The 18,616-nt window shown below is 41.3% G+C and overlaps 1 protein-coding gene across 3 annotated transcripts; it reads left to right on the plus strand.

Moving 5' to 3' along the window:
- Positions 1–9,004: 9,004 nt before the first annotated feature.
- Positions 9,005–14,632, plus strand: LOC141490740 (uncharacterized). 3 transcript variants are annotated; one of them, XM_074190958.1, is made up of 2 exons: positions 9,005–11,299; positions 12,815–14,632. In XM_074190958.1, exon 2 carries the CDS (start codon positions 12,926–12,928, stop codon positions 14,303–14,305), a length of 1,380 nt encoding a protein of 459 aa, XP_074047059.1. In that variant the 5' UTR covers positions 9,005–11,299; positions 12,815–12,925; the 3' UTR covers positions 14,306–14,632. The 3 variants fall into 3 exon arrangements, with proteins under 3 accessions (XP_074047059.1, XP_074047060.1, XP_074047061.1); XM_074190959.1 differs by having other exon boundaries at positions 9,005–9,411; XM_074190960.1 differs by having other exon boundaries at positions 9,005–9,411; positions 12,843–14,632.
- The last annotated feature ends 3,984 nt before the right edge of the window (positions 14,633–18,616 follow it).

The following is an 18,616-nucleotide window of genomic DNA, read 5'->3' on the forward strand; positions in this document are numbered from 1 at the left end:
CTTGTTTCTTGATCCAAATTCATGATCCTGTGATCTACTGGGGCATAGAGAGGTTACAATCTGAAACAATGAAAATAAGACCCACAATAAAGAAGTGGAAGATTCTTGAAGTATGACTATTATTGAGAAACAATGATCATTAATCACCCGCTAGCTTCATGATTCTGGAAAAGTTACTTAAACTCTGTTTGCCTCAATTCTCTCATATGTAAAATGAGTTGGAGAAGAAAATGACAAACCACTCCAGTATCTTAGCCAAGAAAACCCCAGATGAGGTCCCCAAGAGTCAGACACAATGGAAAGATGACACAGCAATGTCTACTGAGAATGTAGTTCTTAATACTATTTGTTGTATGTGATGGCTTTCCAGGAAGAACAGGGAAAGAAGACACTGGAGGGAAGCCATGATAATATTAAAAAACAAGACAGCAATAAAAACTTATTTAAAATTGTTTTTTAAAAAAGAAAATACTCTTATATTCATCTAGTCCAAATCCCTCCTTTACAGACTAAGAGCACTGAGGCCCAAAGACATTAAGAAGTCCAAGTTCACCCACACATTGGGCCCCCACAATCTCTGACTCCAAGAATCCCCTTATTCATTCATTTACTTTGTGCTGAATCTGTGCTCCAGAAGTCTCCACATTTTAATAAACATTTATCCGTGACATTATTTTACAATGATATTACTTTACATTGGATTAGAGAGAAAGTAGTTGATTCCCAGCAAATATTTACTTTATTAAAAATAAATTATTGGATTTTCCCAAAGCATAACTTATTTTAAGCAGTCATGCTGTAGTGCACACTGGGTCTGGGTATTTTTTTGTTTTGTTTTTAGGTTTTTCTAAGGCAAACGGGGTTAAGTGGCTTGCCCAAGGCCACACAGCTAGGTAATTATTAAGTGTCTGAGAGCGGATTTGAACCCAGGTACTCCTGACTCCACGGCCGGTGCTTTATCCACTACACCACCTAGCTGCCCCTGGGTCTGGGCTTTTAACAATAACCTGATTCCTTTCAATGGGTCTCCAATTCTAAGGGGATTTTTTTCCATAAATTTATAAGAATTTATACTCTGGATGTGACACCAGATAGGAAAGATGCAAATATTTGTAGTTTTCCACAATTTTAAATTTTAAATGCACACTCAGCCTCAAAAGAAACTAAATGAGAACAAAATATTAAAACTCGATGCTCAGGAAGACTATGGTCCCCTTACTGTGAAGATGAGGACCATAGACAGTGACAATAAAGTAAGTGTGTTTGTATTGAGATGGGGAAAGTTAGAAAGATCCTTGCTATTCTTTAACATCTCTAAAAAGTCCAACCATGGGCATGCAGTCCATGAGGGCCAGCAGTGACTAAAAGAGACAATCATCAGGGTTCTCCTTAGAAGGTGGGACCCAGAAAAAAAGCATCATTTGTGCCACTGGCCTAAATCAAGACCATTATGGATAAAGTACATTCTACTTTGCAAGTTTTATGGTATCACAACTCAGAAGCATATGCTACAAGTTTGTTTACTTGTTTTAGGGGAGAGAATTGTTTGTTGCAGACCTGTGGTTTCATCAGCATAAGAGCAGCAAGTTTTATGCAATTCCTAGGTTGAGACAGTTGCCTGGGGCATCAGGAGTTTAATTAGTTTGAGCCAGATCCCAGGGTCATAGATTTAGTGCTGAAAGGGGAATCTTTCACTGTATCCAGTCTCCTGCTTTTAAATATAAGAGAGCTGAGGCACAGAAAGCATCAGTAATTTTAAGTGGTAGAGTGGATAGACCCTAGATTTGGAATACTCACTTGAAATCTTACTTTAGATGCTATGATCTAGCCAAGCCTTCCAATCCTCTCTTAGCTTTAGTTTCCTCATTTATTAAATGGGGATAATATTGAGTGATGATGTTTGTTTTTTCATTTTCAAAGAAGACCATGATTATCTACCTCATGAGGTTATTGGGAGGATCAAATTGATTTGCAAATTCTAGAGTTGTATATGAATAGCAGCTACTGCTTTTGATAATGATGATGATTATGCTAGGTAACAGCCAATTTCTATTAGACCTTACTGTCTCTGAGGTCAGTTTCCTATACTGGGCCCCACTGCCTCGGTTGTTACTGTACTTAGACCCATTTTATAGATGAAAAAACTGAAGTTCAAACATTATGTGGTGCCTTCTAAATGCTGTAGGAGTTCAGAAGAGAGGGAGACATGGTTTGGAATAGTTAAGTAAGCCTTCTTAGGACACGTGGTATTTAACTTGATACTTAAAAATTAAGTAGGGTTTGTATAGACAGAGAGGGGGACAAAAGGGAAAGAAATCAAAAAGCAGGAGAGGCATTGCAGGTGAGAACAACAGTAAGACTCTCCTGAGCAATGAAAGGAAAGCTAATAGCTACTGACTAAGTGAGCTCTTTGCCAGAAAAACAAACTAGAAATGCATCCAGTCATGGTCAAATGATAAATAATCACCCAATATGTTTCAAAGTAGAAAATGCATCTACTTGGAGTTTGCTTCTTTTCCTTCGATTTAATATTGCTGTTTCCCCCCCTGTATCTGAGCCCCAGATCTCCAAAAGATTTAGTCCTGTATATGGTACATCCAACAGCCACTTTGTCACAGTTTCAATATTAATTGTAGAATAAAATATGGGTTGGAAAAATGAAGTTTGCAATGGCTAAAGTTAGCCACAAGGTGGAAGTCAAGGACTTAGGTTGTAAACCAAGGTTCTAGGTTAATTCCTTCCAACTAGCTTGTTGTACATTCTAGAAGGTCAAGATTTCCTGGCACCATTATTTTTTTGTTCTTTTGCAAGGCAATGGGGTTAAGTGACTTGCCAAGGTCACACAGCTAGGCAATTATTACATGTATGAGGTCAGATTTGAACTCAGGTCCTCCCAACTCCAGGGTCAGAGGATGACTCTGTGCCAACCAGCTGGCCCTCCTGGCACCATTCTTAACAGCATAGGACTTGTACATTTCAATTGTTCAGTTTTTTCAGCAATATCATACATTTTGTGACCCTATTTGGGATCTTCTTGGCAAAAATACTGGGGTGTTTTACCATTTCCTTCTCCAGCTCATTTTATAGATGAGGAAACCAAGACAAAGAGGGGTATGGGACTTTCTCACAAAGCTAATAAGTTCCTGAGGCCAGTGTTCAAATCAGGAAGGTAAGTCTTCTTGACTCCAGGTCTGGTGCCCAAAATGTTAAACTGCCATTGGCAAATGAAAAGGCATCCAAGCCGATTAAGCAGTAGTTGTGTTAATATTTGTCTAATAATCGTGATCTGCTAATACTCATGGAACAACGGAGAGAGTCAAGGATTGGGATTCCAATGACATCCTGAGAGGAATCTTGGCTTAACCACTTAAAGGGTGTGTGACTATGGACAAGTCACTGACACCTCAAGACTTCCAGTCGTCTTCTGTAAAATGAAGAGCTTTAGAGTAGACAAGATGGCCACTTCCAGGACTACATGTCTAGCCCTATGGTAAAGGAACGTGACTCCTTTTTGTTTCTTTCTAATTCTGCTGTTTGCTTGTGTCAGGGCCCAAAATACCCAGTGGTTTATACAAACAAGAGACACTATATGACCTCATAAGAGGGCTCTCATTCAGATATATAATGCATTCAGATGTGCATGTGCATACACACATGTGCCTAAATCTTTATAATGCATATAAATATTCACATACGTATATGCATATGTAAATATAAAAACAGATGTTTCTCCTGTCATCTACATTCAAAGCCCAAGCTTATCCCAGCCTTCAGAACTCTGCCTCATTACCTAGGAATCCTGGAGTAGTTAAGTCAAAACTGCTCTTGTGTAGGTTTGTGGGAAGCCCATGAGATCTCCTTAGTTTTCATTATATCTCTCTCTTCAGAACTCCAATAATAAGGAAAATCCTTGGCTTTGGGACAAGGAGATCATCAAGATTAATCTGAGTGCGGCAGGAGACATCTTTTCTCTTTTCTCTCCTGTCACAAGTAAGTCTTATGGAAGAGGGGTGAGTGATGCATAGACAAGAACCAACGTTCTTCAGTTTATTCTTCTGTCGAAGTCATCTTAACATCTCCCAAACTTCCCCTGCTCATCTGCTTCTCAGATCTTGGCTTTTGCTCCATACCTTTATTAAAACTGTAATCTTGGGGCAGCTAGGTGGTGCTGTGGATAGAGCACCACCATTGAATCAGGAGTACCTGGGTTCAAATACGTCCTCAGACACTTAATAATTACCTAGCTGTGTGGCCTTGGGCAAGCTACTTAATCCCATTGCCTTGCAACAACCTAAAATAAAATCAAATAGTTGTTTCATATACAATTCTCTTTTGTGATGTTTGTTGTTCATTCATTCAATCATATATGAGTCTTCATAGATCCTTAGATCATAGTACATCAACATTTTTCATGAGGTTTTCTTGGCAAAGATACTATTCTTCCATTTCCTTCTTGCATGGATTAAGGCAAATTAGAGGTTAAGTGACTTGCCCAGGGTCACACTGCTAATAAGTGTCTGATGCAAGATTTGAACTGGGAAGGGGGGGGGCGCAGCTAAGTGGTGCAGTGGATAGAGCAACAGTCCTGGAGTAAGGAGGACCTGAATTTGAATACAGCTTCAGACACTTAATAATTACCTAGCTATGTGAACTTGGGAAAGTCATTTGCATTGCAAAAAGCTAAAAAAAATTTGAATAGACTCGGCTTGGTGCTCTATCCACTGAGACCCCTAGCTGCCTAAGCTACATCTATGGAAATTCCCATTTTATTTGATATTTATTAAGTTCAGAATCAAATAAAATAATTAACTTAAATTGCTACAGTAGGATGTAAGCTATTTGAGGGCAGGGTCTATTACATTTGAATCTTTGTATCCTTAGTGTCTGGCATAGTACTTAGCATATAGAAAAGTGTTTAGCAAATGTTTGCTGAATGGGAAAAAAAATCATTCAAGGCAATTTTGAATAACAAAAGAAATAACACAAGAACTGCATTCAGACTGATAAAGGGAGAAGAGGAAGGGTTCCTTGGTTTGACCTATGTCTTGTCCCTGGACTTCAATGATTCTGGAGTAATTGATGATGTTTTGTAGAAGTTCAGACTCTTATTACATGACTTTCAGAACCCCTTCCTCTTCTTCAGGTCACCTCCTCCTTGGCAACACTGGAACCTGAACCCATGACTCAGGGTAAGGTTGTATCTATAGTCGCCACCATCTTCACAAGCCACTCATCTCACCCCAAGGATGAGTTTACCTACTGCACCCATAATTCATAGACTATAGATGTTTTACCATTAATTCTTAGCTCTGGAAGCCAGGACATTCAACCTCAGTTCAGCATGGCACAGTCAAGAGATAGGTGGTCCTGGAGGTGAGGAGAGAAAGACTATGGAAAAAAATCACTGAGAGATCCCAGAATTAGAACTGGAAGGGGCTTTAGAAGTCATCTGGTTCATTTTGTGTTAATATTTCTATTCTCATATATTTGGTCTCTGGTATCTATTTGACCCATTCTAATTTTCAGGAACTTCAGTTTTTAGGTAAGGTTTATCATTGGGTCTTCACTATTTTCCTCCCACTGTGGTGATTTTCATCCCCACTAGAATCCCTGCAGATATAATAAATCACAATTACTCTGCTAGGTAACAGATAGCTATTTCTTCAGAGTTCAGTCAAACAGAATCTAGTACATCGTGTAATTAATTGACTATAATCATGTATTTTGTGATTCTCATGTTTGACAGCATTTCATTACCAATATCTCACTCATCGCAATACAGAGAAAAGTTCTTTTAGCTCTTCTGCTCCATCTTCCAAAAGTATAGTTTCCTTTTCATGTGTAGAATAAGAGAAACAACTAAGTTCAGAGACAAGTACCTCTTTTGTCTCATGCAGTTTTCATTTGTGATTCTTGAAATATAGCTCGGATAAATCAAACTTTGATAAAAACCCATTAGGATTCAAATGAAACTGCCTAACTATGCCTTTAAACCCAAATCACTCTGGCCCTCACTGATGGGTCAATAATAGGCCCCAGCCCAAGTCTCATTTGCTCATTCTTTGGGTTTTAATGGCTCCCCAATAGTTTCTGTTTTGGACAGAGTTTATGAGAGTCTTACCTCAGAGATTGAATCTTTGGTGAAGACCATCTTTTTTGCTTCAATTCTTACCTACTCTATAATCACTGAATTTGTGCTGCCTCAGACATACTGAAAACCGGAAAAGACCTTAGCATAAAAAGACCAGGAGGGTCTATCCTGCATTTGCAGTCATAACCAGTCATCCTGACCTATGTCTTGCCCCTGGACTTCAATGACTCTGGAGAGGAAAGTGAGACTGATGACTTTTCACAGTTCTGCCTCACTTAAATCCAATTCATTTTCAAGTCAAGACATCACCCTTGTGAAGTCAATGGTCCTTTTTGAGGAGGAAGGATGAACACCAACATCAAATTTGCAGACGATACTAAGTTAGAAGACATAGACAATGTATTGGTTGAAAATTCTTGGGATTAAATAGAACTTGAAATATTAGGACAATGGTCTAAATCCAATAAAATGAAATAAAATAATCATGAAGAATCATATATTTTATTTTTTAAATAACTTCATCAATGAAATAACTTGAAGGCATTGTTATAGGATAGATAGAATCAGAAGTAAAGAAACAAAAGATTTTGGCACCTGGTGAGTTTCAAGCTCAATATGAAACAACAGATATGCCGAATAAAATAGTAATGTGATGTCAGATGGAATTGAACAGCCAGATCAAGGTAAGTAACAATCTAGCTTTACCCTGGTGTGGTCAGACCATATTTACAAGAATGTTTTCAGTTCTAGGAACTAGATTTGAAAAAGAAAATGGACAAACTGGGGAATAAAAAGACTACTTACCTACTGTTTTGGATTGTTCACATCATTATTGCCCTCTATTAGTAAAAATAACTTGAGTACTGACTCTCGTTGTGAAAGCTATCAAAATGTTGCCACCGATTCCCTCTAGCTTCCTCTATGTGGCTGGCTGCGCTTTATTGTCTGATTGGGGAAGAGGGTTGTATTGGCCCCATATGAGTGTTCATTTCTGGGTCCTCCGGGGATGCTTTTGTCTTCTCCTGTGCTATTAACATTACATACTCCTGGTACAGTTAAGAACTTTGAAAGTGTTTTGTTGGCTTATTTCCATCTCATTATCCTCAACTGATGTAATTGCAGCTGTTTCCTTTCAATTTGACTCAGGGAGGAGGGCTTCTACCTAAGGACCCTAACATGCTGACATAAGAATCAAGATAATTCACTTTCATTTAACTTAACAACAGAAATTGGGCACCTTTTACTATTCTAGGTGGTGGAGACTCAAAGACAAAATGAAACAGCCATTGCCCTCATGGATCTTATATTCTTCTAGGGGAGGGGAAAACGAAACGAATAAATAATGAATATATAATTAATTTAAGATCTATCACATATGAAATATGGTGTTAGAAACTAGAGATGCAAAGACAAATGTTCTCAAGAAACATATACTATTGAGGGAAACAAAATAAGCAAATATAGTTATATATTATATATCAGTCAATAAACATTAAGTACCAATATGTGACTGACACTGTGCTAAATTTGGGGGGATAAAAAAAGAAACTAAATACAGTCTCTACTCTCAATGAACTTACAATATCCATACGAATAGGTGGTAAAGTGAAATGAATGCTAGGCCTGGAATAAAGAAGGTTGAGTTCAAATTCATTCTCTTGTCAACACTTCTGGGATCCTGAACAAGCCATTTAACTTCTTAACTGCCTCAATTTTCTCAACTGTAAAATGGAGAGGACAATATAACCTCCCTCCCAGGGTAGTTGTAAAAATTAAATAAAATAATAAAGGTTAGGGCAGCTAGATGGTGCAGTGGATAGAACACCGACCCTAGAGTCAGGAAGACCTGAGTTCAAATGTGGCCTCAGACACTTAATAGTTCCCTAGCTGTGTGACCTCAGGTGAGTCATTTAACCTCATTGCCTTGTCAAAATAAATAAATACTAAAAGTGTCAAAATAGGTGCAAATTAACAGATCAAATCATGTGCCAAGTAAATACAAAGCAACTAGGGAGTGGGATAGAGAGTAATACCAATTCATTTGGAGAATAGGGGACCATTGACAACTCAGGAGATCTGGAAATGTTTCTTGTCAAAGGTAAATGTGATATTAGATGGAATTCGAAGACCAGATCAAAATATGTATTTGAGGCAAGTCTTACAATGGACTAGAAGGCAGAAAGGAAGAGGAAAGGTATTCCAAGACTGAGACCCAGCTTTATAAAACCCCAGTTCTGTGAGAAAGATTGCCATTTTGTTAATTTTTAATGCTTTTCAGTGTTCTTAAAGCATCCTGTGCTTTATTATCAGGAGATGCATCTTTTTCTTAGGTAGAAACCATGAGAGTAAAATGTCTTTCAGGAACAATGATGAGGTGGATGAGAAATGTTCCCAATCAATAACAGAAGCAAACACCCAGGAAATTGTGCTGTAATTAATTGGATCAGTAAAATGGAGCTCCCTGAGTTTGAGGACAGCACGACTCTGCTTTGGGGTCTTCTTAAAGCAGGCTGAAGTTTCATTTATATCCTCTGAGAAAGCCCCTGGCAAGATGAATAGAATATTATTCATTAAAGGAGAAGAGAATTCACTTGACCTCAAGAAGAAAAAAAAAGAGAGAGAAAAGGAAAAGAAAGGAAAACTGAATCATCAGTTCTCTTCCAGATTTATACTCCTCATGATCATTAGATCATCAACTGAATTTTCTTCTACCAACATTAGTTTAGAAAACAACTTTTTCAGCCCTGGATTCTGCATGGTGAAAATCTGCTGCTAATCCATACTGTAAGGATTTTTATTCTCTACTTAATGTTCCAATAGCAGTTTTCAATAAGGCTAGGCAATTTGCGAGGCCAACCAATTATGGTTTGTCCTTGGCTAAGGCAGGCAGCAAAGATAGTTGTCGGGGGTCGGCCCTGACCGCCTGGGTGGATAGGACCTCCCCGGGAGTGAGGTCAGACCAACCCAGAGAAGACACGGCTCCTTAAGGGGAGCAGTGGCTTCGCCTGGTTGGCCTGTGTCCATTGCTCCAATCGGGTGGTAGGTTCTGCCCTCGGGGCGGATTGGGGTGGCAGCCCGGAAATAACTCCCTATATTATCCAGCGCCCTGAGCTATTCGGGGGATCCCTCTGCACCTAATAAAACATATGCCTCCTGAAGAAGTGTCTGCCTGAGTCCCTCCTCGCTGATCCCCGGGGGAGGGAAAAACCAGGGACGCCTGAAGCAGTGCCCACTGAGGAGCTCACTCGGGAGTCCGGGGAAGAAGACCCCGGACAGAACTGGCCCCCGAACAGGGACACCCGAAGACCCCGCCGAGTGAGGTAAGCCTGTTTAAGTAAAAACAGAAGAGGCAGACACCCTAGGTCCACGGGACACCTAGAGGGAGTAAACATGGGCAAAGGAATGTCTAAGCATTTACAGCCAGAGGATTCAGGAGTATTAGCATGTCAAGTACATGCACTAGTAAAGACTCATGGCATAAGAGTCCGTATAAAAGAATGTAAGGATTGGGTGGAAAAAATATTGGTTGTCTCCCCTTGGGTCTCCCACACCGGCATTGACCCTCAGAAGTGGAGAGTGGTAGGAACTCAAATGGCCTCTTATAACACAGAAAAACCTGGCTTTCTATCGGACACAGACTTTGTGATTTACTCCGTGGTGGCTGCGGCTCTTGACCCGCAGCCTCCACTGGGAGCCGGGCCCGGAGAAACACAAACAGGGCCCTCGTTACTAGGGGAACCTGAATGGCCCCCGCCCCCAGATGAGGGGCTTGACGACCTGAGGGAACCAGCCCCCAAATACCCTTAAAGAGCTAGGGAGTCTGCTGTAGATTTTATCAGCAGAGTGCAGACCACCGTGGAAGGGAAATTCGGGACAGGGAATGCAGCACAACCATTAATCATTCAGTTAATAAAGGGAGGACTAACTCATTCAAAAGGCTTGCTAGCTACTCTGCCTGCTGACCCCTCCTTAGAGGAGATAATTGATAAGGCCCTAGATGAGGAACCTCCCCCAGACCCTCTCCAAACCTCTATTAATCTCCTCGCTAATGCTTTACAAACCACAAACTTAGTGCCTAGATTAAAGGGTAAAGGAAATTGTTTCCGATGTGGAAAGACCGGTCACTTTCAAGCTGAGTGCCGTAATACCCAGAAGAGTTCAATGAAGTGCTTTGTCTGTGGTAAACCTGGTCATATAGCAAAGCATTGTAGGCAGAAAAACAAAAACCAGAAGTATAGCAATGGTGGGCCGCAGGGAAATGGGAAGAGGGGTCGAGAAGCTGAGGGCCCGACCCCAGGGCTGATCTGCTAAATCCCTCGGTTACTATTCCCCTCTCAGAGAGCACAGAATTGAGCCCATGGACTACAACTACTGTTAAAGCCTCCCCTAGGGACTTCCACCGTTTAGTGATTGGAACTGCTCTCGCTCCCCAGGTCATTGTCCACACACAGCTCCTAAGCCCAGGCCAGACTTCTATAACTGTTACAAATCCCCATCATTACCCAATAGAGCTAAAAGGTGGTGAGCCTGTTGCTCTTGCTATTTCCCTCCCCTGGATAGATAAGGATTGGAGAGAGCGTACCCATGAGGACACATTTGTGGCCTGGACACAGGCTATATCAGCCCACCGTCCCACTTTACCACTTATAGTGGAGGGAAGTGGAGAATGTTAGTAGATCTAAGAAAGGTTAATGCCACCTTACAACCTATGGGCACCACCCAGCCTGGGTTACCTTCTCCAGTTGCCATTCCAAAGGCTTGGCCCATAACTGTTATAGATATAAAGGATTGTTTTTATAGTATACCCCTTAACCCTGTAGATAGACAGCGCTTCGCCTTTAGTGTACCTGCTGTAAATTATCAAGAACCTGCTACCTCCCTACACATATTTAGGACATCAGGTATACAAGGATTTAGTGAAGAAATCTCCTAAGATTGATACAGCTCAAGTTTCTACATTAAATGACTTTCAGAAATTAATTGGTTCAATCCAATGGCTAAGGAATGTAGTTCCTATTTCCAATGATATGATGTATCCATTGTATGATATCTTAAAAGGCTCATCTGATTTGAACTCGCCCCGTACATGGACCCCTGCAGCCATGGAAGCTGTTACCCAGATACAGGACTTGGCATCCACATCAACTGTTGCCCGATTAGATCCAACCGCTCCGGTTTATGTAACTTTGGTGTGTCATCCTTCATTGGGTAAGGCCGGAGTAGTGTTTCAAGTTACAGGTCCTTTACAATGGGTACATTCATCTAAACCCATTAAGTCTATACCCTCCAGGTTTGAAGTGGATGCACAACTCCTTTTGAAAGCAGCAGAAGCTGCAATCACTATTTTTGGCACCATTCCTATGTTACTGCTCCAGGAGGATCCTGCAATACTTACTCATCTAGCACAGAACTCAGAGGAGTGGGCCATGTTATTGTCTACTTATCCCACTTCTCAGGGTCATCCACCTCCCTCATTACGAGGATGGTTGCAACTCCCTTTGAAGTATCCCTCCAACCCAGTAGTTCCTCAACCAGTACAGGGAGTCAATGTTTTTACCGATGCTACCAAACACCATAGAGCATCTATTTATATTCCAGACAAGAAGATATTGAAGGTGTTACAAACTCCATATGCCTCAGCCCAAAAGAATGAATTGCAGGCCATTGTGATAGCCTTAGAACTGTGTGCTTATGAGCCTTTTAACTTAATCACTGATAGCTATTACTGCTTTGTCTTATTGCAACAGCTAGCTCTAGCAGATCTTTCTTTGTCCAATTCTGCAGTCATAGATCTTTTACACCAAGCACAACGGTCTCTCCTACACCGCTCTGACCCCCTCTATGTCTTACATGTCAGATCTCATGTGTCCACTTCTGGCCCAATATACTCAGGGAATGCCATAGCTGACTCGGCTCTCCTTGACCCTGATATCAAAAGTGAGATAGTCATGTATGCAGATCCTTCTATTGTTCATGACACATTTCATCTCCCAGCAAAAACACTTGCACGGCTCTATGGTCTTCCTAAGGAAGAGGCACGTCGCATTGTCCGACAATGCAGGCATTGTGTCCCTTTTCGCCCTGCCCCGACTGTACGTGCCACCAACCCCCGGGGCCTGGCCCCTAATGACATTTGGCAGATGGATGTCACCCACTTTCAGGCCAGCCTGATTCATGTCATTGTGGACACCTTTTCTAACTTTATTATGGCCACTTTGCAGCCTGGTGAGGCTGTACGCCATGTGATAGCTCATTGCCTTCACTGCTTTGCCACCCATGGGATACCTCGGTTGTTAAAAACCGACAACGGCCCGGCCTATACCTCCTCTGCTTTTGCTCGCTTCTGCCACCAATTCGGTGTCACTCATGTTACCGGTATCCCTTACAACCCCACCGGTCAAGCCATCGTGGAGCGTGCCAATCAATCCTTGAAGCGCACTCTCATTAAACAAAAAGGGGGAGTGCGTGGTAGACTCACTGCAGTTCAGGTAGCAACTGCGGTCTTCACCAGGAATTACTTGATTGGTGATGATCAGGGCATTACCCCTGCTATGAAACAAATACTACCTCCACAAACTCCACTAACACAAGAAACACACACACAGACAAAAAACCTAACAAAAAATAAACCCACGACAGTATGGTGGAGAGATGAGGAAGGACAGTGGCATGGTCCCGCCCAGGTGATGGTATGGGGAAAGGGATTCTTGAGTCTCCACACAGGTGAAGGGACACGCTGGGTGCCCACCAGGTGGACCAGGACCTGTACAGAAGATAAAGAGAAACCACCAAAAAAGCAGACGGAAGCGCCTCAACAGGACGCAGAAAGCATAGATGGCACATAAATGGCTAAGTATACTAGGAATATTAAGCAGATTAAAACCCATTGACTCCCGATCCATTCCCCTTCTTTGGAAAAATCTTACTGAGGCCACTCATTTTACTTATTGGACAGTAATACCAGGGTTTCCTACGGTTGTTCCAGCCACATGGATAGGAGATCCAGTGGAATTACAGTTAGCAGGCTCTGCTTACCTAGTGCTAGGAGGGCTTAAAGGGGCTCCTCCTGAAAAGAAACATGATCTGAATAGCCCTGTAACTTTGACTTCTTTGCATCTTCCGATATGCCTTACTACAGGCTCTCACCCCCTCTGTGCTCAGGTGGTAAATGGAACACTTAAAGAAACCCCTCATGGACCAGATAGCAATCTTGGGCATGGTGACTTCTTGCATTTTTCTATGATCCAACATCTTATGCCTGTGGCCTATCTGACGCCAGTTGATAAGACCAAAGGAGATATACACTATGTCTCGTCACTCCCTCTGCCCAATAACAGTTTTATAGGAAGAATGGCTTTGAGCGAGTTCAATAAAACGTGGCATTGGATTCTGGGAGGCGGATGCAATACCACTAAAGCCTCTTGGGAAAGTAATAAAACTGATGGCCCTTGTAATTTTATGGACAGGATTAGAGTGGCTGCAGGAATGTCCCCTAACCAAGAAATACCCCATTCCCCTCTACCACCATGCTCTCCTTCACCAACTATGTTTGAAGCCGTACAGGTTTGTTCTACAGGAGTTCCAGTCCACGGTCCCAACGTGAACGGCACTCAAGTGTATTTCCTGGATGGCGGCCCAGGCCCCTATTTCGCCGCTCCGGTCCCGCATGTGATGAAAGACAACAGTACCAGACCACAGACGCACCTTTGGAAAGCCGCAGCAGCCTTCGATGTCATCATTCATTCTACGGACAACACTGCCCCTGCCAAAGTGAACAACACCATCTGGAACCTTTGGGCTGAACTGTTTTATGACTTGTATTGGGTGTGCCCCGAAGGACAGAGGACAGACTATTGGTGTAATGTCTTTACCACACAAGCAGTGACTGTCCTACCTACCTATCTAGATGAGTTAGACAAAATAATCAATACCATAAGGAATATCACAGATCAGTATAAGAAAGATATGGAGGATGATCACGGTCTATTCCCTGATTGGATAAATAAGATAGACCTTAATCATTGGATGCATTATTTGTTGATTCTTGGTGCATGGTGTTTAATGGCCTTATTGCTATGTTGCCTGTTTCCCCTTCTTTTTTCTCTGTTTATAAAAATGGGGCGTTGGGCCCTTGAGCAACTCAAGGCAGACATACTCATGTCAAACAAAAAGGGGGAGTTGTCGGGGGTCGGCCCTGACCGCCTGGGTGGATAGGACCTCCCCGGGAGTGAGGTCAGACCAACCCAGAGAAGACACGGCTCCTTAAGGGGAGCAGTGGCTTCGCCTGGTTGGCCTGTGTCCATTGCTCCAATCGGGTGGTAGGTTCTGCCCTCGGGGCGGATTGGGGTGGCAGCCCGGAAATAACTCCCTATATTATCCAGCGCCCTGAGCTATTCGGGGGATCCCTCTGCACCTAATAAAACATATGCCTCCTGAAGAAGTGTCTGCCTGAGTCCCTCCTCGCTGATCCCCGGGGGAGGGAAAAACCAGGGACGCCTGAAGCAGTGCCCACTGAGGAGCTCACTCGGGAGTCCGGGGAAGAAGACCCCGGACAGATAGTGCCTCTGGTTCAATAGAAACATCAGACAGATTTTGCTAATGCTCTCTATCTTTCTCTGTGAAGTTTAAGTATTAAAGGAGGTGATTAAAATTCCCCTTAACTTTAGTATCCAAATAAAAGGAAAAGTGTCTCTATCAGATGAAAAGAAATGCTTTTAGAACTGTCCAATGGACTAAGTTGTCAATTGCACTCCCACCTCTATCCCCAAAGGATGGATTACCTTTCTCAGGTCGCCATGGGAGGTGATGTGTTTGGAAGGGATCTCAGACATCATAGGCCCAGATGTCACACATGGTTGCTGAGAGGGACCCATCAACAGTACCTGCTCTAGCATCTGAAGATTGTTCAAATCCTGGTTGTTATTTCTAGCATGACCTTGGAAAAATCCCTACCTCTCTTAACTTTAGCATCCTCATTAAAAAATCAGTGAGTTGGACTAAATATGTTCTAATTAATAAGATTTTCTAAGCTTATTCCAGCTGATCAGTACTTCTGATAGTTTCTAATAATCTGGAAAGATTTAGTCTATATTTTGAGAGGCACGCATTTTGAGAGGCATTGTTTCACAAAAGCCTTGGGTTCATTGGGCCATGGAGAAGCATAGAGGTCATTGAGTCCAATCTTTCATGGATGATAAACAAAAGTACTTTGTGCCCAGAGCCACAAAGATAGTAAATGTCCAAGATGGCTATGAGTCCATGTCATTCTAATCCAAGGCCTAGCATGCTTTCTTTCATCTCACTTTCCTCATCTGGTTTAGATAATGCCCATATACCTTTTTGTCTCCAAATCCATGGTCCTAAGAAACTTTTAAAGGTTATATGATTTACCCAAGATTTCACAGGAAATAACCAGAAGAGGCAAAATTCTAACTCAAATTTACCCTTTTCCTCAATGTTACCCTTCTCTTTGCTATTGACTCTAATTAGGAAGCCTAAAAGGGAATCATCCAGTTGACTGCTTCTGAAGCTGACCACAAACCAAGAAGTTACTCAGGTGAAGACAACAGTGAGTTAGGACTGCTTAGGCTTCCTAGCTTCCCTCATAGCTGAGTCTCAGATCACCTCTTTCCCAATTCTTCCAGCAGCCATCACATTCTCCTAAAATCACCCTGTACTGTATCTATTTTAGATATATTTATAGATAGAGACATGAATTCCCCCTGACTTTGAATTCCTTGAGGACAATGACAGTCTTCTTTTGGTTTTTCTATCTCCTTTGCCTACCACAATGTATCACTCAAAACAGATTGATTGACTAAATATTTTTTCAAAAAAAAAAAGAAACATATTCTACATTCTAGAACCCAATGAGATTATTGAAATGTTCAGAAAGTCAAGCCTCATTCCCATACTTGATGATGTCATCAAGAATAAAACTCAGAGCAATTCATGGAAAAGAAAACAAACAGAAAACCAAGAAACGAGATGTCCTTCCATCACTGAATCTCTTGACTAAGCTCAGGATTAAGCTATAAATTTTTTTCCCAACCTTCTTCACTGATCATCTTTATGAAAAGCATTGGACTACAGTATAGATTGATTGATCTTTCATAGTGATTATAATTTTATGCCCTTCAGTGTTCTCATTATGAACACTAAATGTAGACAAATCAAAAAGCTACATTACTTACTGTGTTCCAGGTATTGTCCTAAGCTCACATATAAAGGAGAGGAAAATAGGGTCTGTTGTAAAGGAGTTTATATTCTAATGGAAAAAGACAAAAGATTTAAAAAAAATATGACAAGTTGGGGGAATAAAGAAAAATAAAGGCACCCAGATGTGGAGCGTTGCAGAGAAAGTCCTGATAATCAGGTATCTAGCCTGGAGAGGAAATGAGACATGATTGATTGGGCAAACTCTTTAAAAGAGATGTTTTGAGAGGGGAACCAGCTAATCAAAAGCAGAGGATAAAGGGGCAAAGGATATTTCCAGTATGAGAAGTCTAGGGGTGAGTTGAACTTATATGGCAAAGAAGTATCAGGGGCAATGTGGAGAAAGTGTGGAAGAGATGGGAAATCAGCCTGGAGAGGAATGAATGCATTCCTAAACAGTGATTACTGGGAGGTTTGTATTTATAGATGTGGGATGTGGCATATTTGGGTATTCAGTCTCTCATGTTCCCCAGGACCTCCCTTTAAACACCAGAAATTCAGAGGGGATCTAAAACATCCCCAATAAAGATAGGTTGTACTAAATAAAAGCTAATTTTCCAGTTTTCTTCATAACTTGCTCCATAGTTGCATATATCATGTGAAGGACAGCCACCAGGCCATGAGTTTAATCCTGTAAATACACTACAAAGCCCCTATCCTTGAAGGAGATGATTAGTAAAGTTCTGTAGACACTCTCACAAATCATCTTTCAGGCCACTTTCGAAACATATTTTCATGGGTTAAGGCCTTATCTTCTAGCCATTCACAATGCTTCACTTTTCAAGGCATTCCTGACCCTCACACTCACTACTGATTCCCCTCCTGCTGCCATGCTTCTTATACCCAAGCTGGCTTCTAAACAACTGCAAACAGACAGCATTGATCTTGGAGTGATTCTCCATGCTTTTTGGATAACTTTAACCATTGACTTCACTTGATGGTTTGGGATTGGAAGGAAATCATGCCATGTGAGGGGAGATATATGCTTTTGCCCACCATCATTTTATTGTCCCAACCTTCTGACATGAGAGATGTAGTTGGATTTGTCCTGGCATTAGTGCCTAAAAGTTGTTTCCTTTTTTTCCTATTAACTTCTTGATAGTTTTTCCCCTTGTGTTTTGCCTTCCCTCCTAAAAGTAGACTGAAAAAAGAACATCGAGGAGTTAGTTATTGGTTTGTAAATTCCATTGTGCTCAAGAGACTAATATGGTGGAACTCAAGGAGTCTGGAGAGAAGTTTGACAAGAATAGCAAGAATCATTTGGAAGATCATCAACTGGTTCAAAATGGCTTTTCTGAACTGATTTTACATCATTCAGTTCTCAACTCTCCCTCTAATTATATGTGAGGCCCTTCTTGAATTGATTTGGAAAAGTAGTGTGGTGTAATGAAGACCCTGGCTCAGGAATAATCAAAGGACCTAGACCCAGGTCCTGATTTGACCCTCTTTAAAGATCTACTCTGATCATAGATGATCTCCATTTCTGTATCTAGGATTCTACTCTCTCCCTCTCATCCATTCTTCTTGGAGCCAAAAAAGATCTACTTTCTGTTTCTTATACAAAATATTCAATCTCTCACCTCCATGCCATTTTAGAGGCAGTGCCCAATGGCTGGAACTTTCTCCTTCCTCATATCCAACTGCAGCTAGTAAGGGACTTAGGAAAATATTTAGGTAAGAGGTCATACCTGTACTGAGGTTAGAAGTTCTGTGTTACTAACCCCACAAAGAAATGCTTGCTTATGATGTGTATGTGTATATGTAGATATAGGCATAGGCATGGGTACACTTAAACAGTACACAGATACTGGCCTTGGGTATTGGACTTAGGGGTCTATTCTAGGAAAAGCTCCCTAGAATTTTTCCAGCCTGCCCTACTGTACATCTTTCTGAAATGCATTAGACTTGCTTCCTGACTTTGCATGGACAGTATAGATTGGTTGATTTTCTATAGTGATTATAATTTAACCACCCTTCAGTGTCCTCATTTTGAACAATAAATCTAGACAAGTCACCTAGCTAAATTAATTACTTACTATGTTCCAGAAACTGTCCTAAGCTCACAGATGAACTTCCTAGAAAACTGTAACCATTGCTTCCCCATTCCAGCAACTATTAGCTACCTGGTAGATGGTTCAAGATGGAAAGGAAATCTTCCCTTTCATGTTAGTTTCTATACATTTGACTGAGAAGATGTAATGTGTGCATAGATAAATACAAAACCTAATAAATGTTAACTGAATTGTATGGAACATTGTATATTCACACACATGTGAATATATTCGCAGGACCTATACATTTACACATATA

The sequence above is a fragment of the Macrotis lagotis genome, chromosome 6 (genome assembly GCF_037893015.1).
Source record: "Macrotis lagotis isolate mMagLag1 chromosome 6, bilby.v1.9.chrom.fasta, whole genome shotgun sequence".
NCBI lineage: Eukaryota > Metazoa > Chordata > Mammalia > Peramelemorphia > Peramelidae > Macrotis > Macrotis lagotis.

Coding starts and splice junctions, on each gene's coding strand:
- LOC141490740 (XM_074190958.1), top strand. CDS start 12,926: ATGGCACATAAATGGCTAAGTATACTAGGAATATTAAGCAGATTAAAA.